General features: G+C 37.9%; 3 protein-coding genes across 4 annotated transcripts; all 3 read left to right on the top strand.

Annotated features, from left to right (window-relative positions):
* The first annotated feature begins 550 nt into the window (after positions 1–550).
* itcha (itchy E3 ubiquitin protein ligase a) lies at positions 551–14388 on the top strand. The gene is made up of 24 exons (XM_026348568.1): positions 551–682; positions 1701–1777; positions 1989–2130; positions 2313–2437; positions 3274–3405; positions 3698–3746; positions 3883–4061; positions 4270–4498; positions 4790–4885; positions 5486–5660; positions 6638–6707; positions 6819–6903; positions 7597–7725; positions 7956–8028; positions 8172–8243; positions 8331–8419; positions 8663–8822; positions 8942–9075; positions 9434–9574; positions 10584–10704; positions 10810–10914; positions 11081–11177; positions 11267–11339; positions 11805–14388. The coding sequence occupies exons 2-24, from the start codon at positions 1753–1755 to the stop codon at positions 11902–11904; spliced, it is 2601 nt and encodes an 866-aa protein (XP_026204353.1). The 5' UTR covers positions 551–682; positions 1701–1752; the 3' UTR covers positions 11905–14388.
* Positions 14389–15315: 927 nt separating this feature from the next.
* Positions 15316–17015, top strand: pxmp4 (peroxisomal membrane protein 4). The gene is made up of 4 exons (XM_026346851.1): positions 15316–15467; positions 15736–15798; positions 15902–16100; positions 16356–17015. Exons 1-4 carry the CDS (start codon positions 15355–15357, stop codon positions 16623–16625), a joined length of 645 nt encoding a protein of 214 aa, XP_026202636.1. The 5' UTR covers positions 15316–15354; the 3' UTR covers positions 16626–17015.
* A 1741-nt stretch (positions 17016–18756) lies between these two features.
* Positions 18757–23448, top strand: tgm5l (transglutaminase 5, like). Of its 2 annotated transcripts, none has more exons than XM_026350093.1 (14): positions 18757–18889; positions 19079–19261; positions 19368–19604; positions 19737–19855; positions 20201–20329; positions 20587–20764; positions 20945–21080; positions 21182–21285; positions 21377–21616; positions 21733–21795; positions 21883–22101; positions 22236–22393; positions 22516–22652; positions 22990–23448. In XM_026350093.1, exons 1-14 carry the CDS (start codon positions 18883–18885, stop codon positions 23141–23143), a joined length of 2064 nt encoding a protein of 687 aa, XP_026205878.1. In that variant the 5' UTR covers positions 18757–18882; the 3' UTR covers positions 23144–23448. The 2 variants fall into 2 exon arrangements, with proteins under 2 accessions (XP_026205878.1, XP_026205877.1); XM_026350092.1 differs by having other exon boundaries at positions 21880–22101.
* The last annotated feature ends 90 nt before the right edge of the window (positions 23449–23538 follow it).

Genomic DNA, 23538 nt, shown 5'->3' with positions numbered 1-23538 from the left:
ATCGTTACTGTTATATTATCATGATTATGTTTATTAGTTAACGCCTTTATGTAGCCGTCTTTACAACCTGCAGTCTGTAAAAAACACATTACTTTAATGCTTGAAAACGTTGATCAATTTAGGCATTTTATTTATTTAGAATAAAGGTGTTTGATACTAACGACGATATCCGTTTAACGTCATATAGTTTTAGCCTTCAAAATAAAAGTCTGAATATTGTTGCTGCTACCGCCACCGCCATCTCCACAATAAGTTGCACTTCTTGACATAATTTAGAAATAAAAAAAAAAAAACAACTGTTTTCATTAGCCTAAAATTAATCTGCTAATTACAGATCACATTAATGGATTAGTTGTTTGTTCAAAAAATAGCGTGAATAGTCCTTAACCCAAAGTTTACTTCAATGTGTGATTGGAAAATCCCGATAGAGGATTTAATGCAAATGTTTGTAATTTTGCTCAGAAATAGACATAAGAATAAAAAACGTAAACATGTATAAACATAAAGAATATATTTATCACAGTGAGTTGTATTATGGAAATTTTGGCACCGGAAACGGTGTTTGGCGGAAACTAGATCTGTGCTGATTATGATGCTGGGGATGGCAGACAGCTATCTGTCAACAATTTAGACATAGCTCATGCTAAAGGCTGCGTGGTCCCGTGTCATCTGCGTCTGACCGGTATGGACATTTAGTTTTTTAGTGAATGAGAAATGTGTTGTTTCCCCGAATGATCAAAGCGTCTCGGGAAGCCGGGAGGTGTTAGCATTAAGGTTAACAGTTGGTGCGTGGTTAGCTAAAACTAACGGAGGTCAGCGAGCAAAGTTGCTTTAGGTGGTGAAACTTTTCATTTTCCGGCAGTAGCGCTAATTCACAAAACTATTTACGTTATAGCCAATAAAACATCACAACAATGTCAACTTCAAAACTGTTAGTATGAAACAAGGCTAGTGCTCTTTAGTTGTCTTGACAACAAATCTCCAAATGCTAGCTAACTCCCTGCTAACCTGGCAAATAAAGCTATCAAGCTAGCCATGAAGTTGTACTGCCTTAATGTTGAAGACAGTGCTGACCACGTCTCCTCTGTGATTATTTTATATTACAGTCTGATGCACTTTATATAATTCTGCTAAGTTTCTTAACGTTACTTCGTTTAATTGCTTTGGTTTGTGAAAGGAAAAGGCACCTAGCGAGATATATTTACTGAGACTTAACGAAGTTAAGGAGGGGATTTTCTGTTATGTAATGTATTTGATGGCTTCTTGTAATAGCTAAGATAACACAAAGTTACTGAATATATGTACACGGAGCATTATATGTCGGAGCTTTACAATTTACTTGATTTCACATCTCATTTTAGCAGAAAAGGCATTAGAGATGTCAAAACGTTTTAGGGTTTAACAGTCAGAGTCAGGATGTGACTGAATTCATTTGCCTTTCAGTGGGACTACATACAGCAGAAAAGATGTGTCATCAAAAGAATAGTTAATATTTTGAGCATCACTACAAGCGTACACTTTCAAATGAATGACTTTAGGTTCCTGAAGCTGTCATACAAACTTAAATTTATACTTACCCAGTGTATATATATCCAAGTTATAGTTTCCATTGACTTTATCAACCCAATACCCTAGTTACTTTCTAAATATGTTACTTGCATAGGCTGTCTGGTGTTTACATCCAATGTCATTGGTTGCAGTTCATACAGGCGCTTTCAGTGCAGTGAATGAAGATTTTGTTATGGATGAACCATGAAGGCCCAATTACAAGTTACAGGTAAGTACAATTAGAAAACATTTGTGACTAATTGCATTAATAGTAATAGTTGGTTAATGGGAAGCTAGACAGTGTTGTGTTACTACTATGATCATAACTTAATAACATTAGTTGTTTACCACATGCAACCTCTGATAAATCTAATCACATCTTTTGGAAGTGACATTGTCTGTAATATCACTGTGGTTTTTGTTCTTTTGCTTCTGACTAGTTATTTCAGCTAAGCTGAAGGAAAACAAAAAGAACTGGTTTGGTCCCAGTCCGTACGTTGAGGTGGCTGTGGATGGCCAGTCAAAGAGGACTGAGAAGTGCAACAACACACACACTCCCAAATGGAAGCAGGCTCTAACAGTGTAAGTAGAAATATTTTGTTTGGGAGAGGATACACAAGAAAAATAAGTGACTTTATTGTTTGATGATATACTAGATGATGATAGAAATATTACAAATTTGAGCTCAAATATGTAAAAATGGATAAGCCTTTTCTGCACTGTTTTTCAATACAGTATCTTATAATTTACTCACTTTTCTACAGTATTGTGACTCCGGTTAGCAAACTGATTTTTCGTGTATGGAGCCATCAGACGCTAAAGGCAGACATCCTGCTCGGAATGGCCACACTGGAGATCTGTGAAACCCTTAAAGCTAATGAGCTGAAATGTGAGTTTGTATTATTTTATAACTCCTATTGGCTAATCTTCGTGTTCTTATTTTTTCTAGTAAGTCTACCAAAATTATTCCAAGTCTTCCACTCATATTTTACGTGGCATTAATAATTCTACACTTAGGTTTGGATTCCCACAGAAAATTATGAGTTAGTGAGGAAAAAGCTCCTACTGCATGGCTTAATTATTTTAGACCAATGATAAGTTGTATTCCTTGTAATCTAATTTCAGTGTTCACGTTATCTGTGTCATATTACATTTGGTAGATGTTGCACATATTGTAGACATTGTACACATTTGTTTTGTGAGACTGCTTGGGTTTGTTATGGGAATATCTTACCAAGCTTAACAAGCAACTTCCACACTATTTCTAAGAGTTCACTGAAGCTCACGAACTTCTGTGTCCTCATAGTATGTTTATAACTCAGTACAATAGCTCCCCTCACATCTCGGCAACATGCGCACACCATGTGACATTAAAATCTGGTCTATATTCTGTGTTACAGCTGCTTGCTATTCATTTGCTAAAAGAATTCTGAAAGCCCTGCAGGCAGCCCCTTGAGGCCATATTGCACATGTTACATCCCATGTGACCTAAGTTCTTTGAGCTCAGTGACACTACCATCTTAAAAGTCCCACACTGCCACTAAGAAGGCTAAAAACAGTATATACTTTCAGATGTGGAAAATTTATATTACCTTGGTGCAATCTTAGTGTGTGATGGGTAAATATGAGTTACTGCACAGTGAGTTCACTTTAGGGGTGTTACGTCCTGCAAATCACAGGCACATTTCCTGCATATGTGATCCATGTGACTGTCCTCTCCCCCAGTGTGTGAGGTGGTGCAAACACTGCAGCTTTGCTCTGACAGAGACTCCCAGGATGTTGTAGGTGACCTGTCAGTCTGTTTGGACGGCATGCAGGTGGACGCAGAAAACCTTGCTGTGGCAGAAAGAGAACAAGGTAGGGAACCATATGCACAGATAAATCTAATGTATAGTACAAGGTCAACCACATAACAACTAGTGGAAGTTCAGAGCCTGGTCGTTACATTGGCATGGGTAATCTCAACTGATTTTAGCTTGTCACAGATAACTCCCTATTGGCAAACATGCTGGCTTGTAGTTCACAAACAACAGTGCAATTACATACCTTAACCACCAGAGAGCACTACAAGATGTGCTTATCAACTGTTCCGCTGTTTACTGTACAAAAACGCAATCACTTATCTTTCTTTCTTGTTTTCTAATTTTAGCTGCTGTTTCAAATGGAAATAAGAGACAGAATGGAGACACTGGCAACAGGTCTAGTAAATTGTAATTAAATAACAAAAAATGTTTTGGATTTTTTTGGGGGCTTGAAAGGACATATCATTTGATATATTTACTTGCTGTAGCTGTAAAGTGACTTAAGTTTTAAATGTCAAATTATTATCCCCAGGTCAAGCAGAGACACATCTCCCTCTAGTGACTCAGAAGAGTGGGTCATTGTACCTAATGGTCATGCTGTCAACGGTACTTCTTCTCCTTCTCGTTCTCCTGGGGGCTCCATTGCCTCACGTCCGCCCAGACCTGCTCGACCTCCTCCTCCAACACCCTGCAGACCTGCAGCTTCACCAAGTAGGAAAAACACGAGACGACATGGCATTAGCTGACACATTAGACTTACTATTTACCAGTCAGTTCACATTTACACATACCATTTATTTTATCTCTTCATATGACACAGTGCATTTATGTATGTGTAATGACTGTAATGCAAATGAGGTTATTGCAAATACTGATTAACACATTTGTTCTCTATGCTTGTCCTCACTCCTCTCCCCAGCCTCTTCTAGCAGTTCCTCTCCTAGTGAGCTGAGTGAAGGCCCAGCTTCTGATGGTACCTCTCAGGCATCTGCCAGTGGGGGTTCAGATCAGCAGGATGAATCTGGCTCAGCCACAGCAGGTTCCTCACAGACAGCAGGTGGCCCTAAACCAGGGACCTCTTCCTCAGCAGCTTCGTTTACAGCAGCTCCAAGAATATCACCCTTGAACAACGGTCCCCTTCCACCAGGGTAAAAGAGCAATACACCTCATTTCCACAACTCTTTACTTTTAGATTTTTTTTAAATTTAATTTTTTTAAATTCTTTATTTAGCCAGGTCAATCCCCTTCGGGATAGCAGTCTGTATTTCAAGGGAGATCTGAAAAGGAGGGAGGCTGTAGCCTGAGTGATCATTCCTGTGTTAATATATTGTTAGATTTAGCAAATCAAAGACTAGAAAATTAGATTTTTAGTAACTGAATTTTCACTCTTTACCTGATATTTCCTGTGCTTTACTTACTTATTTGTATTGTCTCTGCAGGTGGGAGCAAAGAGTGGACCAGAATGGAAGGGTGTACTATGTAGATCACATTGAGAAAAGGACAACTTGGGACAGGCCTGAGCCTCTTCCTACAGGGTACCCAGACTCTTCATCTGAAATTTTATATTTTACTATTAACATGGCTAACATGGTTCTTCAAAAATGTATCCTGAATTCATAAATTAATCCTGTAATACTACAGATATACACTACTGCTCACAGGTTTGGGAGGAGAAACACATTTTATCCATTACAATCACAAATAATTAAAATTAATCAGATGATTTTTAAAGAGTGATCTACATTTTGGGCTGTTATTAACAATCACCAGTCCTGTGCATCAATCTACTACTGGTATGGCTGCTACTTCAAGTTACTAATATTATAAGGCTAATTGATTATGAGAAAACCCTTCTGCAATTGTGTTGCTCAGCTGAGAACAGTTGTACTGATGAAGTAAACAAGGGAGGAAACAGTTACATTTGTGAGACACAGAACAAATGAGTGCAAAAGATGCTAGAACAGTGCCTAATAGCTTTATACATTTAATGTCTGTGATAGACAGCTGTGGAACAGATTTAAATAACCTGTTCCTTTTTTGAATATGGACGTTCGTTGGTGTCCTCAGGCACTTCTGCCATTTGGCATAGATTTTCATCAAAGCATGGCCACCTCTGTACTGTCATTTTTTTGCAGATGGGAGCGCAGGGTGGACCCGATGGGACGGGTGTACTATGTTGACCATATAACCCGAACCACTACATGGCAACGCCCCACACAGGAGTCAGTGCGTAACTATGAGGAGTGGCAGCACCAGCGCAGCCAGTTGCAGGGAGCCATGCAACAGTTTAACCAGAGGTTCATTTACGGGGTGAGAACAGTCGCAATTGTCATTCATAAAACATTAGATTCGACTTAATGAAAACATGTATTTGTTTGGAAAAATGAAGTAGATATTTGGAGGAATTTAAAAACATGCATATACAATGTGTCACTTTTAAAACAATTTATGGAGTTATTGAATGCACTTAAATCCATTGCAAGTACTAAAATAATATCGTATACATTAATCCCCAAAATAAAAAGATCTTGCTTTGTTGTGGCTACTCCTTTTGGGCAGGTTTATTTTACTTGGGAGAAGCTTATAGGCTGCACATGAATTCCATACAGTATTGAATTATACATATGTATGTATGCCCCTACAAAATAACAACATATTAACTGTTGCTAGCAACCCCTGTGTGACACTTTATGTCAAAAAAATAATTTCAAAGAATTACTGTATCATTTGGAGTAAATATTTTGAGGAAGTTATATTCCCTCGTTCCTTAAAAAACAAACAAATGTCTGTGATGTTGAAAAAGGAAAACACGCCAGGAGATATAGACCATGTATATAATGTACATTCATGGGAATATGACAAACCCTAGACTGCTGTCATATTTCAGGATATAACCAACTGCCATTAATCTTCTAAAACGGACAAGTGTAAAACCAAACCCATAACAGAAATTACTGCACATATAAACTTCTGTCAGTCATATTGCACATTAGTGAATGTAAGTCCACACTGTGTTTCATGGTGAGAGAGAGAGAGTGGGATGACTAGTGCATTTTTTCAGGGTAAAATTGATTAAAAAGTTGAGACTTTTTAAAAATTCAATAAAAACTATACTATGTAATTTGATAATTTACTTAAACCTTTATTTACCTGACAAAATTAGTGTACAAAGAAAAGATTTTTGATATCATTATTACTGACCATCTTAATTGTATTTTCTAAATGTAAGCCAAAACTTGCAACAACCTTAACTCTGTTAGCTTGTGTAAATTCTCCTGTCAACTCAGCTCCAAGACCAGTTTGCAGCAACAGCAAGTAAAGAGTTTGACCCGCTGGGACCTCTGCCACATGGCTGGGGTAAATATGACCTAACTTTAAACTTTTAGTTTTGTTGTAGTTATTGAAATGTACAAATAATACTAATCATAGTCATACGTTTAGTAATGAAAGATGGCATTTCTTTGCTAGAGAAGAGAACAGACACCAATGGCAGAGTGTACTTTGTTCATCATCCGACTCGGACGACACAGTGGGAGGATCCCAGGACCCAAGGGTAAGTGTACGTTTGCGTCTGTACATGATGTAATGTGTACTGATGTTATCATAACTTAAAGTGATGTATCATATTGTCATTGGAGTTGTTGTACAATAATTACCTGAACTTGTGCTGCATGCTGAGTGTCTATATTCATGATTCAGCTCAGAGTAGAGAATTTGTTAAACTGGTTCTAAGTGATAGATGTTTGGTCCATCGTATGAATAAATTTATTCTCTAACAAAGAGAATCACTCCTCCCAACCTGTCCTGTCCTACCTGTTAAACAGTGACAGAAGAAACAGTTATTAGGTTGAAGAATGTAAAAAGTTAAAGATATATCTATAAAAGAGATGTTAGATATTTGATTTTGAAATTGGATTTAAATCTTATGACTGATTTTGCTTGCGCCTATAATCAGTCATGAATTGATTGCTGTTATGGCTGAAAGGAAAGGCCATATGCCTAAACATAGTTTAATGTAAGCAGTTTATAGCTGTTGATAAAAGCAAGGCTTTCTTCAAGCTGTTTATCTAGGAAATGTTTTTAAACTTCCTTGTGCCAATATTTTGGGCAATGAAATTACAAATAAAATGCATTTTGTTATTTATGTCCACAATCAAAATATAATTTTAAATTTCACATTACGTTAGAACATGTACATGTCAGTACTGTTGGTTTGTGTATATTCACATTGATTTGTACTGCTCAGGTTGCTGAATGATAAACCCCTGCCAGAAGGTTGGGAAATGAGGTTCACTGTGGATGGTATTCCCTACTTTGTAGACCACAACAGGCGAACCACAACCTACATTGACCCTCGCACAGGAAAATCTTCACTGTAAGTTGTTGAGACCAATGGTACTACAGTACAGGTTTAAATGAATTAAATTAAATTATATGTATTCTGTCAGACATCCCAGTGATGACAGTTGTCAAATGAAAAAAGTCTTAACAGAGACTCATGCTTGCTTATTATACAATCACCACAATAGCACTTTTCAAATCATGGATATTTATAAAGAGAGGCATATACATCACATAAATGTGTTCTTCTTATCTTTTCTACAGTGAAAATGGACCACAGATAACCTATGTCAGGGATTTTAAAGCCAAAGTGCAATACTTCAGGTTCTGGTGTCAGGTATGTGCTATTTTAAAATTATTTCCATAAATTATTTATATGTAATGATACTATATCTTGATGTCTTCTGCTATATTAGCCTGTTTTACAGTGTCCAACTGGTCCAAAGTAAAGTATATTTAATTTTTTTAAACCCCCTTTAGCAATTGTCAATGCCCCAGCACATAAAGATTACCGTCTCTCGGAAAACCTTGTTTGAGGATTCATTCCAACAGGTGATCTTCTGCTTACACTGTCTTCTTATTTGATTTTGTGAATTTCTGAGGTGTGGAACTGGTTTAATTCTTTGTTTGCATTTAAAGATCATGAGCTTCCACCCTCAAGATTTGAGGCGGAGACTGTGGATCATTTTCCCTGGAGAGGAAGGCTTGGATTATGGAGGTGTGGCCAGGTAGGTCCAACTGATCTTTTGATTGTTGGTTGTTGTATGACTTGGTCAGGTGTGTATTTTTTTTTTTTTTTTTTTTTTTTTTTGTACAACTCTTGCCCCAGAAAACCTGTTGTAATTATAACACTAAATAAACACTGTGGCTTCTCTTTAGTATCCTGATCTGCAAGATTCTGCAAACCACCTCACTAAACCAGTGCGACCACTTCAACTTAACTGCAATTTGTCTTGTGATTACGTTTTCAGGGAATGGTTTTTCCTACTGTCTCATGAAGTACTGAACCCTATGTATTGTTTGTTTGAGTATGCTGGCAAGGACAACTACTGCCTGCAGATAAACCCTGCCTCTTACATCAATCCCGATCACCTCAAGTACTTCAAATTCATAGGACGCTTCATTGCCATGGTACCTGTACTGTTTATTTCTCAATGAACTACCTGTTCCATAAATATTCTAACACTAGATGATAAATTTGACTTGCATGATGGTTGAAATCACCTGACAGCACCTTATTTTCTTTCCAGGCCTTGTTCCACGGAAAATTCATAGACACTGGTTTCTCCTTGCCTTTCTACAAACGTATCTTGAATAAACCTCTGGCTCTCAAAGACCTGGAGTCCATAGATCCAGAGTTTTATAACTCTCTCATCTGGATCAAGTAGGTCTGAGGATACAAACCTTAAAGTGTGTTTTGGTAGAGGCTTTGGATGGTTGAACAGGCACTCTAAAGAGTGTTGGTCTTCTTCTGTGTGCACCCTAGTTTAGTTTAAAATTAAAGTACACATTAGGATGTATTCTATTGTTGAGTGAGTTCAACTTAAGGTTCACTGTATATTCTTTTAATATTTGTACATAAATGATTAACTTTACAATGCTCAGATAGATCTTGCTTTTGACCTTCTTGACATTACCAACTGTGAAAATCCTTAATGTGTTTAGCATAATTTAACATTTTCAAAAGAGAAATTACTATGTAAAGGACTGTGTAACCTAACAATAGTGACTGTGTTCTGCAGGGATAATAACATAGAGGAGTGTGGTCTGGAGATGTTCTTCTCAGTTGACAAAGAGATTCTGGGGGAAGTCACCACCCATGAGCTGAAACCAGATGGGGGGAACATCCAAGTAACTGAGGAAAACAAGGAGGAATATGTCAGGTACTGCTGCATCATGCACATGAATTGCTTTTCACTGTCTTCTGTTCTCATTCAGTTTTAAATCCAAGGAATTTTGCTGACTGAGTGGCAACCTAGTTAAATCCAATAATACTATAATACGCTGCACGTCCAAAAAAAAGTCACCACTTGGATTTTAATAAGCAAATAGGTAAATAATTACTGCATGGATGATTATTTTTCAGCTGGCAACAAGTTATTTAATCCTCACTGAAGCAGTGAGTAGCTTCTGATTTCTTAAACAATCATGTCAGAAGAGTTGTTAATCTGTTTCAGAAGGGTCAAATTATTGTCATGAATTAATCATAGAAAACATCCAAGGAGTTTGCTGAAACTACTAAAACTGAGTTAAGAACTATCCAATGGAAGAAGGTCATGTGGTCTGATGAGTCCAGATTTACCCTTTTCCAGAGTGATGGGAGCATCAGGGTAAGAAGAGAGGAGGGTGAAGTGATGCACCCATCATGCCTCGTGCCTACTGTACAAGCCTGTAGGGGCAGGTTTGAGGTTGCTGCAGTTGGTCAGTTCTAGGATCAGCAACGTTATGTGCCCAAAGAATGCGGTCAGCTGACTACCTGAACATACTGAATGACCAGGTTATTCCATCAAGGGATTTTTTTCTTCCCTGATGATACAGGCATATTCCAAGATGACAATTCTGGGATTCACCAGTCTCAAATTTTGAAAGGGTGGTTCAGGGAGCATGACATATCATTTTCCACATAGATTGGCCACAACAGAGACCAAACTTTAACCCTATTGAGAATCTTTGGGATGTGCTGGAGAAGACTCTGGAGCTTATCGGAACTATGCCACGGCAAATGGATGCTGTAATCAAAGCTAAAGGCGGTCCAACGAAAAAGATTGACTTTTTTTTTGGGATGGACAGTGTATACTATAATATATCTAAATGTAATTCATATTTCAACCAGTAGCTGAGTAGCAATCAGCTATGATTTGATGATGTTCTAGCTCACATTTTTGCATGCAGGTTGGTGGCAGAGTGGAGGCTCTCTAGAGGTGTGGAGGAGCAGACTCAAGCTTTCTTCGAAGGCTTCAATGAAGTCCTGCCCCAGCAATACCTTCAGTACTTTGATGCTAAGGAATTGGAGGTTTTTATATTCCTACCTCTACAGCCATTCCTGAAACAGGTTATTGTTCCATTGGAAGATATGTGTACTAATATATAACAAGTCTTGCTTCCTTCTTGTCTCTAGGTGATGCTATGCGGGATGCAGGAGATAGACCTGGTGGACTGGCAGAGACACACAATCTATAGACATTATGCCCGAAGTAGCAAGCAGATTCTTTGGTTTTGGCAGGTTTGTACTGAATTGAATACACTTAAATCATCAGCAAACTTAATGCAACTGGAAACTACAACTGGAAATTTATAAATATTATATGTTGTATAAATATTACATTGTATAAGGAACCTGTATCATAATGGGTTTGCTAAACGGTATAAAGAGAACAATCTTTTGACAGTTTGTGAAGGAGATGGACAATGAGAAGAGGATGAGACTGCTGCAGTTTGTCACAGGAACCTGTCGCCTTCCTGTGGGTGGCTTTGCCGACCTGATGGGTATGAAAAATGGACACACACACTGCACAGTATGTCACATCATAATTGTGTTGTTGGTTTAATTTCCTTTTGCTAACTGATCAATGTAGGAAGCAACGGCCCCCAGAAGTTCTGCATTGAGAAAGTGGGCAAAGAAAACTGGCTTCCACGAAGCCACACATGGTAAGGCCACTTATTCTACTGACACTTAGATAATTATCCTGCTATTTAAGGTATTTGGCCAGATGTCTTGTCTGAATTGAAGCAGGATTAAACTTTCATGACCAAACCCCTTTAGTCATTTCTTACTCATCCAGTTACAAGCCTTCCTTTGTTAGTCTTTGATTTAGCATTAGATATGATTTAACACTGTGAAAGTGCATTATTACGTAAGTAAACACGTTACAAAGTGTTTATTTAGCAGATGCTCTTAAGTGGTGTCCTGAAATGAATGCATCCATGAATAGGGCATCAGCAGGTTGAGAAATCTAGAAACTGAACAAATATATATATATATATATATATATGTATCCCTTGCACGGTCCTTGTTTTCTGATTCATGTGTGATTTTGTTAATCCCAATGAATCCTAAATATTTCTCTATTTCTGTGAAAAGTCATCTATCTTCTCTCTTATTTGTCCATGTAGCTTTAATCGTCTGGACCTTCCTCCTTACAAGAGCTATGAGCAGTTAAAGGAAAAGCTCATGTTCGCCATTGAAGAGACAGAAGGCTTTGGACAGGAGTAATGCAACAAGAGCAGGAACTGGAGGATAGGATAGAGGAGCAGTGGGACTCGGGGAGCTAAATCTATTTCAGACAGGAAGACTTTCCACTTGCAGCCAGGAGCTGCTTCTAAACTGGTAGATGGACACACAGCTTTTCTTTTTTTTTTTTTTTTTTTCTCAAATTATCGTGTGCAGCAACTGCAGTTTTTGAGCTATTTCTATTTATAGATTAAAGTAATAAATGTATTTGTTTCGTAAGAGACCTATGAATCCTTCTCACCCTGTTTCACTTGTTACGCGTATGATCAGTTCCTAAGCAATCCCTGCTCAGCCCACTATTAGGTGATGGAGCCAGAACAGACGCCTTTCTCACCCTGTCATGTCTGCACTCGCTGAATGTTGCGCAAATGGAGTTTCTACACGTACATCTGTGAATTTGTGCAGTAGTAATTTCTTGAGAGCCCCTTTGTCGGGTCTATGCACTAGAATTAATCATTTTAGACATCAGAAGCATATTCATGCATTTTTACATAAAATGCACACATGGTTTTTGGTCTTTCAGACTTTTCTAATTTGTTGAAAGCATAAATGACGGAATTATGGATGACTGTTTTTGTCAATAGCTGACTGTTTTGACTGACCTGTAATCATCTCTTACTAAATTGCTTTTATTAGTTTAATATTGAGATCAAACTTTAAACTAGTTTGCACATAGTTATGTGAGCAGTGAGATTACTGTTTGTTCTTAAGAGAGGTTGTATTTTTATGTGCAATAGTTTTGTAGAAAACATTTTTGCCAATAATAGGGCCAGTGATTTGTTTGATCATTTTTATAACACTCTGGTAAGTTTCAGCATTTACTGTTGATTTCAAATTCCCAATATGAAGTGCTGTCTGTGAAACTGGTTTGGTTGTGATTTGAGGTGACAAACTTTGCCTTTGCCCAAAATCTTGCTGTAACGTCACTCTGCATAGTCACTTCCTTTAATTAATGAGGGAACCTAAAAATGTGAGGACTTTTCCCTATTATTTTGAGCTGTTACTGATGATGTGGGAGAAATGAGGTGTATTGTGTAATAGAGAGCAGTGATTTGTTGTATAATGAGTAACTCCCACTGAATGGTTGCTAGAGCTCTCGTAGATATACTAAATTAAGTATTATTCTAGATCACTAATGAAAATAGTGAATCACAATTGTTAATTGTGTGAAGTGTTGTATGTAGTTTGTGTAAATACACTTACGAATTAGAAAAACGAGTTAAATAGTGCATATAATTCCCCCCAAGCAGTTTAGCCCTTTGAGTTGATAATTAAGATTTGAGTTAATGCAATACAAAGTGGCCCTAGTTTTATAGGGTGTCAGGTATACATACTTGTAAAGTTAATGTTTCTCTGTGGTATCGGGCAGAGTATCATTTACAGAAAATGACAATGGAGCCAATCTACCAAAGGATTTAATTGAATTATTTTTGTAAACCATTTAACTTTAAAGATGAAGTCACTAAGTGTAATCAGCTCTTAACATCCCCTAAGTGTTTAAACATTTTTTGTCCTAAATATCAAGATAAAGGTAGCTGTCAGAATGGAGAATGGAGAATTTGATCAGAATTACAGTTATCTTGTTAAAAGCCTATTAGTATTAGTATTGTACTGTGTTTAAAATTGCCCTTTAATAGTCTTAAACAAAAGCGTTTTTATTTATACACAGTATTTACTGTGTTTATGCATCAGGGCTTAATGTCAGTACACCCAAAATAATAAATTGTGATGTGATTTAAATTTTTTTTTTTTTATTAATCATTAACTGTCCAAGCGTCAAGCTTGCAGTGTGTGCGTAGATGGTGTGTGGTATGAAATAATTCAGTATGTATCGCTGAAGATTTGTAATTGCATTTTAAATTTCAGCAGGGTCTCTTCAGTTCCCAGTACAGTGTAAAAGGAATGTATGAACCATGTGGCTGTATCACATTAAATAATGCTGGTACTACACAAGAATAATCCTGATTGTCCTCACTGACTTAAGTCAAAACTAGTTACTGCTCACTTTACCGCACATAAATTTGACATATATTTCATATTTTGTTCCCTTAATGGCAGAAAGTCAGTGACACTTTTATCTATCAAGTTCAGTTTATTGTTACTGGTATACAGACTTGTAAAGAGATTATTATTGTAGAATAAACAAATGAATAAACCTTGAGAGGAAAGGTTCTGTGATTACAGTGTTGACTGTTGATAGCAACTTGACACTCAAATTAACCACTTTACTGTTAAATCATTACTGTGTTCCAGTTCGCAGGGCAGTTAAATATAGAGAAATATGCAAAGTAATGTTTTAGTTGCCCTGATTGCATTGTAAATTATGTCGCTGTTTTTTAAAGTTCTAACCTTTTTGATAAGTGGAAGTCTGTGGTTGAATTCTATTTATTTCAAGAATGGGTTTCATGTAACAATGAACTAAACTAAGAAAAAACAAAATAAAATGATTAAAACACTGGCAACCAACTGCAGTCTGTAGTGAAGTGTAATGATTATCATTTCAGCTGTCTTTTTTCACATCTCATGTCCCACGGACAGTTCATTACTTTTGTTTGTATGCTCGTTCTAAATAAACATAAGACTTGATGAACACTATATAAAATATATATCCCGAAAATCTGTGAAAATAAATTAAAATAGGACTATGCACCTCACAGTAGGAGGCATCATATTAAGACTCTTTTTACAATTAAATATTCATACTGACAAAGAACATTTAAATATTTTAGAAAGTTTTTTTTTGTAACATTGTTAGTAATCAAATCCCCCCTCAATGCAAAGATTTACATTTTTTCCACTGCTTCTATTTTTCCAATTGGTGTAAAATTCTGCATTCTTAATGTTATGCAGCCTCTCACACATTATGTAATATGCACTGAATTCGTTAGTAAGTTGTGCTCCAAACCTTGGTATGTTCTGCACACACAGACTCAACAAATTAAATTACAGCCAGTACCTGTAGCTGTACTTACAAAATGTGTCTTACACCAGATTGTTTAGTTAAATCATCATCCAAAGACACTAATGGACTATCCCTAACTTACAGTATTCTCTTGGAGTTTACCATTAAATGGATGTATGTATTTCCAATTTATTAAAAACTAAAAATTGGATGCGTGTTAGTTGTTAGTTTTTCACTGTTATCTATAAGATCAAAAATACAACAACAGCAAAAACTGTTTTGTAGCAACAATAAAATGAAACTGTTCAGTTCTTGAAACTATGAAACGCCTTTAATTAACATTTGTATATATATTTGTTTAAATTTGCAACCAAAGCACTTTACTAAGCTGTAATATATATACATAGGTAGGAACCCCTGTCATACGCAGCGCTGTACCACGGCGAACATTCGATGTGACACGTCACTGTGGAATGAATGTGCAACAGCTATATCTGTCCCCTCGGCGCTATTGAAAGCCATTGAAAGCCATGGCAGGCCCAGATCTGATAAAAACATTTCTGTACACCGTCAACAGTCTGCTGCAGCAGGAGAAATACAAAGCGGCGTTGGCAGTTTTGAAAGGATTCAGAAACGGCGCCGTGTAAGTGAACACTTTCAGTAAACTAGCTAGCTGGCTAAGCTAGTTTAGTTTAACTACTTCTTTACCACACAGCTGTTAGCTAAACGGTCTTTAGCTTATCAGCTGTAGCATTGCAGTAGTAACGTCCTGGAGTCACTTTGCTATGTACGGCACCCTGTTGCGTGTTCATAAAAACAGTTTTTAGTTATATTAATTATGGAGAATAAGTGATGTGGCCCATGTGTGTTGTTTCATAATCAATGACATGACAGTTTTTGGTATTTCTCAGATATGGAGCAAAAATCAGAGCACCTCATGCCCTGGTAATGACATTTCTATTCAGAAATGGCAGGTAAGAATTTCAGCTGCAATAGATTGGTAATTAATACATAATACATAATTAGTACATAATAATACACACTGGGCTCTGCACATGTTTTTATTCTCTCTTATAGTTTGAAAGACAAGCTGAAGGCCATATTGAAGGCAACCTACACCCACTCCCGCAATCTGGCATGCTTTGTTTTCACTTACAAAGGACTGCAAGCCTTGCAGCAGAGGATCCAAGGAAAGAGTTTGCAGTCACACTCCTTTCTCGCTGCCTGTGTTGGGGGATGGTTAGTGTTTGGGGATAATAACAACATTAATAGCCAGGTATGGCAGGTCTTAAGACCTCAAACTTGTTGTCATGTCTGGATTTTTTCATTTAATTTGTTCATTAACAAACTGCCCCCTTCAACTTTGTACTCTACGTTGAATGTGTCTGTCTGCTGTGCTGCTACAAAAATAATTTGCCCCTGTGGACAATAAAGTTTTTTAATTGATTGATATAAACTTAAAATGTAATTGAAAAAGTAAACATGTTCTGTATATTTAACCTCTTTAACTGTCTTTTTTATTTTTTTTTAGATCAACATGTACTTGTTGTCCAGAATCCTTTTTGCCTTGTCTCGGTTGGCTGTAGAGAAAGGAATTATCCCCCAGCCTAAACATGACCCTTTTCCGCTATTTGCAACACTGGTGTGGGGCATCGTCTTGTGGCTGTTTGAGTATTACCCACACACCCTCCAGCCATCTCTGCAGTCCTCCATGAACTACCTCTACCATGACAGCAATGTGTGGCATGACATCTCAGACTTCCTTGTTTATAACAAGCCAAGGACTGCTGCTCAGACATGAAGCATTGGATTTATCCAGATCTCTACAGCATAATGATTGTGTTATTACTTTTATAATTATTACTATTTTAATGTTATTGAATGTTGCCATCTTTAAAGAATTATTATAATTTATACTGCAGGAGACTTTATTAATGTTTGATTGACTATGTGTTTTCTTTCTTGTGTCAACCCACACCAGATTTCCAGCTAAAGTGAGCATATTGTAATCGAAGTACAGCTTTTTTGTTCTTTTTTACAAAATCTGCTTTGAAAAACAATATCTGTATTGACCTAATGTAAGTTTTACTCTGTTGACATTTTGGCTGATTGTATTCAGTAGATTAATTTTAATTTCCATTAATCATGATACTGATCAGGTGTATACCACTAAACACAGCTGCAAAGGAGACTGAAATGTTGTAAGTATTTGTGGTTTGTGAGTTGTTCAGGTGTAGCACATACTATCTACAAGGCAGAATGCATATTATACTAACCACTACCTGAAACTTATTTTGTAGTGTTGTAATCAAGCACTGATTCACAGTTTGTGTTCATTTTAAAGGGTTGAGGATTGAGGTTTCTCTCACACTGCTCCCCCCTGCAACACGCCTACAAGAAATACAGGGCGTACACATACAACTATTAACTTACTAAGGTCAACACATATTACACAATATTTAAAGAGGGATTAATTAATTAGTTTTAGTCAAACCTGTTTCCAGCATTTCGCTTTTACCTATTATGTAGCTGCAACTCAATGTCACGTAGACAAATGATTTTCTGCCTACATACACACCAGAATTCTGTATGTGACTTTGTAATTTAGGTTCAAGTTCTTTACTGAGGTACAACGTTCAGTTATGTAGTGGTAGGGTGATATTGATCATTAACTCCATTCAATTTATTTATTTAGTAGTTACTGGCTCTTCATATGAAATATACAGTTAGCATATAATTTAGGTTGGAATCTAGAAAGCTGTGAGGAATTGAGGGGAATAAACAAACCGAAGAGTGCTTCATAAAAAAAATACTCACTTAACCTCTCTTCTACCAGACCCAAATAAAGGTGAGCAGATAAATCTATAAAACAGAAAAACTTCTGCCTTGCCTTGTGACCTTATCACCATGGTTACAAAGTAAACTAAATTAAAATAAGTATTGGGTCAAGCAACCTGCACCGACACTAATATCGACAGAGCTGCGCAGCTGGAGACAGGAAATCTACACTTTCCCTTTATCCATTTTATGGTCTAATTAAAACTTTGTTGGCAGATTATAACCAAATATGTGCCTTGCATTTTTTTTAAAACTTTGTCATGAAAAGGTGTGTGATAAAGTGTCACATTTGACTGTGGGATGTGGTGTGGTGCATTCTGTGACTTCATTCATTCTCCAAAAATGCATTCCACACAATGTACTGTACACATCTGACATCATAACAGTTGAGTGTTCTAACTTGTGAACATGGTTTGCGCAATAATCCGTTCCAACTCCTACGCTTCTATTCTGGGGCAGATGTAACTGTCTGAGGTGATTAATTAAAGGGTGTGTGTCATGGGAGAGAGAAATAAAAATATAAAGTATGATAGTTGCATGAATTTGCACATTATTTTAAGCTTTGTCCACTACTACTAATGGAATGGGTATTATTGTCTGCAAATTTCATCTAATGCATCAGTTATCACATATATGTGTATAATTACTCTATATACAATATGTAGGACCTATACGATTCTCAGCCATTCAGGCCTCTTCATTGTTAGTGACATTTCCCTACTCTCATCTAAGTAGCTTCTTCAGGTCAAAGAAAGTAGAATTGCATACGTTCTCATATTTGGTTAATCTTCCAGAAGTGGAAAGGGGGGTTGTCACAATGGTGCAGCCCGTAGAGCTCACTGTGCCTCATGATATCTATTAGGTTGCTTTGAATCACATGACTTGACTAATGAGGCAGCCGAGACTATTGCTGTAGGAGCCGCACTTGCAGAAACACTGCACTCACACTGCATGCGTTCACACCCAATAAAAGAACGTGATCTCATCCACATTCACCTTTAAATGAAACAGAACTACCGGAGGAATGTCCCAAGGTCTTGGGTGTATGTTTGGGTACATATCACTTCAGGGCCTTAGTAACTTCAAAGACAAAAGCAGTTCACTTTCTCAAACCCACGTGACACATACTTCAACAGGGTGAGGCACATATTTATTTAGCCGTGAAAGGTGACTGGAGGAACATAGTCAGTGACATTTGTGTGAAGAGGAGGCAAAGACAAATGGAAGGTAAGACTTGCAGTCTCTTTCAACCACTGGTTTTTAATTGTCTTTAACAAATCTCATTCGTTGTTTTGTTATGTTTTTTGAAATGTATCACTTGTAAAGTGAAAATAAACTGGTGTGATCTGACTATTGAACATATATTATATAGATATTTTTGGACTCAGTTTCTTACTGGTTTATCTCTATTTGTAGACCTAAGTATCCAAAATGTCAACCTGGAAAAATCCGAAAACCTGGAAAGGCACAGGACAGAGGGCTTCAGCAGCTCTGATGCTCTGGTGGTACGAAGAGGAGCTCCATTCAAAATCAGTCTGCAGCTGAAGGGTCGACCCTTCAACCCCAGGACAGACACTATCAGGATCAAAGTGATGCTCGGTATTCTAATATTTTTCAGGATAAACAGCTCATTAACAGCTTGATTTTGTTTAAATGTTTAAATTTTTTTTATTTGCTTTGCTTAATAATCTTTCTTTCTTTACAGGGCGTCTCTATGTGATAATGCCAGTCACCTACAGCCAGAAGAAGGTTTCTTCCTCCCAGTGGAAAGCCTACATTGACCCAGAGTGCCTGAACTTGCAGAACCCCTCCATCTTCATCTGCTCTCCCGCCTCTGCCTCAGTTGGCTGCTACAAGTTTCAGCTGTGTGTGTTCACTCATGACCAGCAGCAGAAGTGCGCCTTCGGCAAATTCATCTTGCTCTGCAATCCCTGGTGTCCGGGTGAGTAAAAACATAAAACAAAAACAGACTAAGTCAATCAAGTGGAATAATATATTTTAGATTAAAGGAATGTAATTTAAAATGTTAATTGACTACTGCAGGTTTGACTAACATCACATTTTTTACTTGCAGAGGACGCTGTGTATATTCCCTTTGAGGACCAGAGAGAGGAATATGTCCAGAACGACTCTGGGTTGCTGTTTATGGGGACACATATGAACCCTGTGTCAAGACCCTGGTCCTTTGATCTGGTATGAAAATGTATTTATATTGCATAGGCACACATTTATACTTAGTGGGAAAGTGATTCTCATTTAGTCTCTTTCAGCCTCCTTCAGTCTCTGTTGTTGTTGTATTATATATAATTAGCACTTTGGGGGATGCAAACACATCCCAAGTTCTGCTTTTGTCTATTTGTATTATATCTTTTTAGTCTTTAATTTAGAATAAACCTTCCAAAAGAAAAAGAAAAAAAAAAGCAACTGAAATGAATTAGAAATAGACTGAATAAATTCTAAACCTGACTCCAGTAACACAAATCGATTGACAGTGAAAGTTAATTTAATATTCTTATTTGTTTCTCTCTGCCTGTAAAGTATGAGCCTGATGTCTTGGAGACATGTCTGAATCTGCTCCAAATCAGCCCTCAGCACCAAAAAAACAGAAGAGTGGACTACCTGAACCGAAACAACCCTGTCTACATCAGCCGGGTTGTGTCTGCCATGGTGAGTGTGAACGTGATCTGTTTTACTAGTGCTTTTTACTTTGTGTGGAAACGTACCTGTCACTGTACCAGCTAAACGAGTTCTAGCTCAAACTGGGACACAGTGTTCAGCAGATTGGAACATGTGTGCCCTATAAAACTCTGAGCACTGTCACATGCAGGAACACTGTAATTGCAAAAGTGAAACTGTCGTTAAACTGTCAGCGTCAATCAAAATGCTTCGAGAGAAAAAGACAGTATGTTCTTGTATGCTCACAGATCAACTGTGAAGATGACCGTGGAGTACTGAAGGGAAACTGGTCGAGCGACTTCAAACAAGGAGTCAATCCCTCCATGTGGACTGGCAGTGGGGACATCTTGAAACAGTGGGCCCAGACTGGCTACAGCCCAGTCAAGTATGGACAGTGCTGGGTGTTCGCAGCTGTCATGTGCACAGGTGACTATAGCACCATGAATGGAAACACACCCCAAAACATCTGTTGGTGACTCTTGATAGACTATGACTAGTATGACTCGATATGATTACAGTCTTATCAGTGTTGTTTATATAGTGTATTATTGTTTCCATGACACAATGCTTAGACATTTTCTAAGTATGTACATGTCTGTGTTTTAGTCATGAGAGTTCTTGGGATCCCTTGTCGTGTCGTCACAAACTTCAACTCTGCTCACGACACCAACAACAACCTGCTGATAGAGGAATACTACACTGAAACAGGGCAGAAGCTGAACAACAGCAAAGACAGCATATGGTTAGTAGTGATTTAAAACATGTCTGTGTCATATATATAATAAATTGTTTCTTTCATGTATGACTGGCTTAAGAAATAAACCATTTGGCCCTTCTTCACAGGAACTTCCACATCTGGGTGGAGTGCTGGATGAGTCGTCGGGATCTGGGATCTGGAATGGACGGCTGGCAGGTTCTGGACCCGACCCCTCAGGAGAGGAGTGGAGGTGTGTGAGAAACACTGTTGACCACATCATCTGAAGTTTGTCACATTTTCTGAATACTTAAAATCTTCTTTTTGTTCTTCCTACATCTTAGGAGTCTTCTGCTGTGGCCCAGCTCCAGTAAAAGCAATCAAAGACCGGCGTATTGACCTGCTCTATGACGTGCCCTTTGTCTATGCTGAGGTGAACGCTGCTGTCCACACGATCGTCGTAAGCCAGGGTCGGGTGATCAGCCTCAGCAAAGACACGGAGAGAGTTGGATCCCTTATTTGCACCAAAGCTATTGGCTTCTCCAGACTCCAGAACATCACAGGAGACTACAAATACGTTAAAAGTAAGAGAGAAATATTTAAAACACATTCATTCTCTTGTTTGCTAGACAAGGAAGTAGCATGATGTTCACTGAAAGTCCCAACTGCTCACATTCTTCTTCCTGTCTTCACAACGTAGGCCCAAGTTCAACCCTTAAATCAAGAAGTTCCACAATATCAGAGGACTCGACAATAAGAAGAGGTAATTTGGAGTTTGAAATATTCACCAGACTCATCATCTGTTTAAATGCACATCATCTAATTCTCTGCTGTGATTTCTTTTCAGCAGGACCATCTGAGGGAGTGCAGGTCTTCCTGAACCTGGATAAAGCTCCTGTTGCTGGAGAGCCCATCACCTTCACAGTTAAAGTCATTAACAAGCAAAAGGTGAACAAGATGATGAAGGTACATCTCAATGCCCAGGCTAAAGAGTACAACCACAGACCTTCTGAGGAGCTGAAGACCTTCTGGGAAACGCATGGCGTCATACAGCTGGCACCCATGGAAGGTATAGTTCCCCTTCACTTGTCTACAATCTCTCAATGTTTCACTCCTGAGGGATTTTGTGGGTTAATATTATTTGGTTTATATGTGTTGATGAATTTCGTTCACCTGATTGTCTTTTGATGTCTCTCATTCCAGTCAAGGTGCTGAACCAGCAGATCCTTCCAGCCCAGTACAAGGATGTGATGGGAGACAAAATGATCAACCTTGCAGTTGTCCTACAGGACACGGCCAGTCAAGAGCACGCCTTGGCCTCAGAGGAGTTCAACATTGCCAGCCCAGAACTCACCATCAAGGTACTTTAGACAAATCTATTTATTACTTACTTATAGGTTAAAAATGAGCTTGTGTTGAAGGATTAAGAAAATAAAATGTATTTTTCAAAGTGTGTCATTGTACTGTATGATTTTTCCTTCAGATTGCAGATGAAGACTCTGCTGTGCCAAACAAGGAGCAGGTTGCCACAGTGTCCTTCACCAACCCATATTCTCACCCAGTGAGTGGAGTGCTGACTGTAGCTGGGGCTGGGCTCATCCAGGGCAAGGTTCAGTTTAGGTAAGGCAGATGACTACTTGTCTTTATTACCTGTGAGTGTTTAATGTAATAGGCACCTCAGTGATTGACACCGTGAGAAGCTATAGAAGAGGAGTGTCAGTAGATTATAGCATGCTGTGCCTTTGTTGAAGGAATGTAGGCTTGTTACATGTGTATTGTTCTGCTTATCCAAGTGTTCAGATGTTATGTATGTGCTAATTGGAGCCAGCAATAATTAGCAGAGACCAATCAATTACTTAAAGCTATTTGAATTCAAGTCTGATTAGCTGTGTATAAACAAAACCTAAGTGTGGAACTACTTTCACATTTTGTAAATGTTCTATTTGCATTCCTGTAGGATGCTCCCACTGTATCCAGGACGAAGAGTGGAGCAGCGCATCACGTTCACCCCCACCACGGTGGGAACAAAGATGCTGCAGGCCAGCCTGTCGCTGACAAACTTCAGCCCCACAATCAGGGGCTTCAAGATGGTCTCTATCAACAACGCTTAGATACCTTTTTTGTATTTTTTTACCCATTTCATAACATGACAATGATGCAGCATCACTGCTGCCCAAACACACAGCCACCCTCATGTTTTTATATTGTCATACATGATATTGATGTGAATGTAAAATATATATTTATTTATTTATGTATTTTGATATTTATTTTGGAGCCTTGAAAATCAGCCTTGCTACTTGAAACACTGTAATTTATCCTTAAACTGAAAACCTGGAACAAATGATTTGGGTTTTATTATTGTGGTTTTTGTTTTTTTCGCTTTTCATTTAAATAAAAAAAAGATGTATTTAAATCTGTGTTGTGTCATGTTTACTTCTGACAGGTAAGGTATGTAAGGTTTGTGATTGCAGTTCTTTTTTCTGCCCTGAAGAGGGAGACTGTT

The sequence above is a fragment of the Anabas testudineus genome, chromosome 5 (assembly GCF_900324465.2).
Source record: "Anabas testudineus chromosome 5, fAnaTes1.2, whole genome shotgun sequence".
Classification (NCBI taxonomy): domain Eukaryota; kingdom Metazoa; phylum Chordata; class Actinopteri; order Anabantiformes; family Anabantidae; genus Anabas; species Anabas testudineus.
The sequence above is the reverse complement of the archived record's forward strand: the minus strand, read 5'-3'. Positions and strand labels throughout refer to the sequence as shown.

Bases quoted from the DNA above. Each gene is read 5' to 3' on its own strand.
- itcha (XM_026348568.1), top strand. From the start codon at position 1,753: ATGAAGGCCCAATTACAAGTTACAG. The intron at 4,062-4,269 runs GTAGGAAAAACA...TCCTCTCCCCAG, and splicing joins CAGACCTGCAGCTTCACCAA to CCTCTTCTAGCAGTTCCTCT. The intron at 6,708-6,818 runs GTAAATATGACC...TTTCTTTGCTAG, and splicing joins ACCTCTGCCACATGGCTGGG to AGAAGAGAACAGACACCAAT.
- pxmp4 (XM_026346851.1), top strand. From the start codon at position 15,355: ATGGCAGGCCCAGATCTGATAAAAACATTTCTGTACACCGTCAACAGT. The intron at 15,468-15,735 runs GTAAGTGAACAC...GGTATTTCTCAG, and splicing joins GGATTCAGAAACGGCGCCGT to ATATGGAGCAAAAATCAGAG. The intron at 15,799-15,901 runs GTAAGAATTTCA...TCTCTCTTATAG, and splicing joins TTTCTATTCAGAAATGGCAG to TTTGAAAGACAAGCTGAAGG.
- tgm5l (XM_026350092.1), top strand. The intron at 20,330-20,586 runs GTGAGTGTGAAC...GTATGCTCACAG, and splicing joins GCCGGGTTGTGTCTGCCATG to ATCAACTGTGAAGATGACCG. The intron at 21,617-21,732 runs GTAAGAGAGAAA...TTCACAACGTAG, and splicing joins AGACTACAAATACGTTAAAA to GCCCAAGTTCAACCCTTAAA.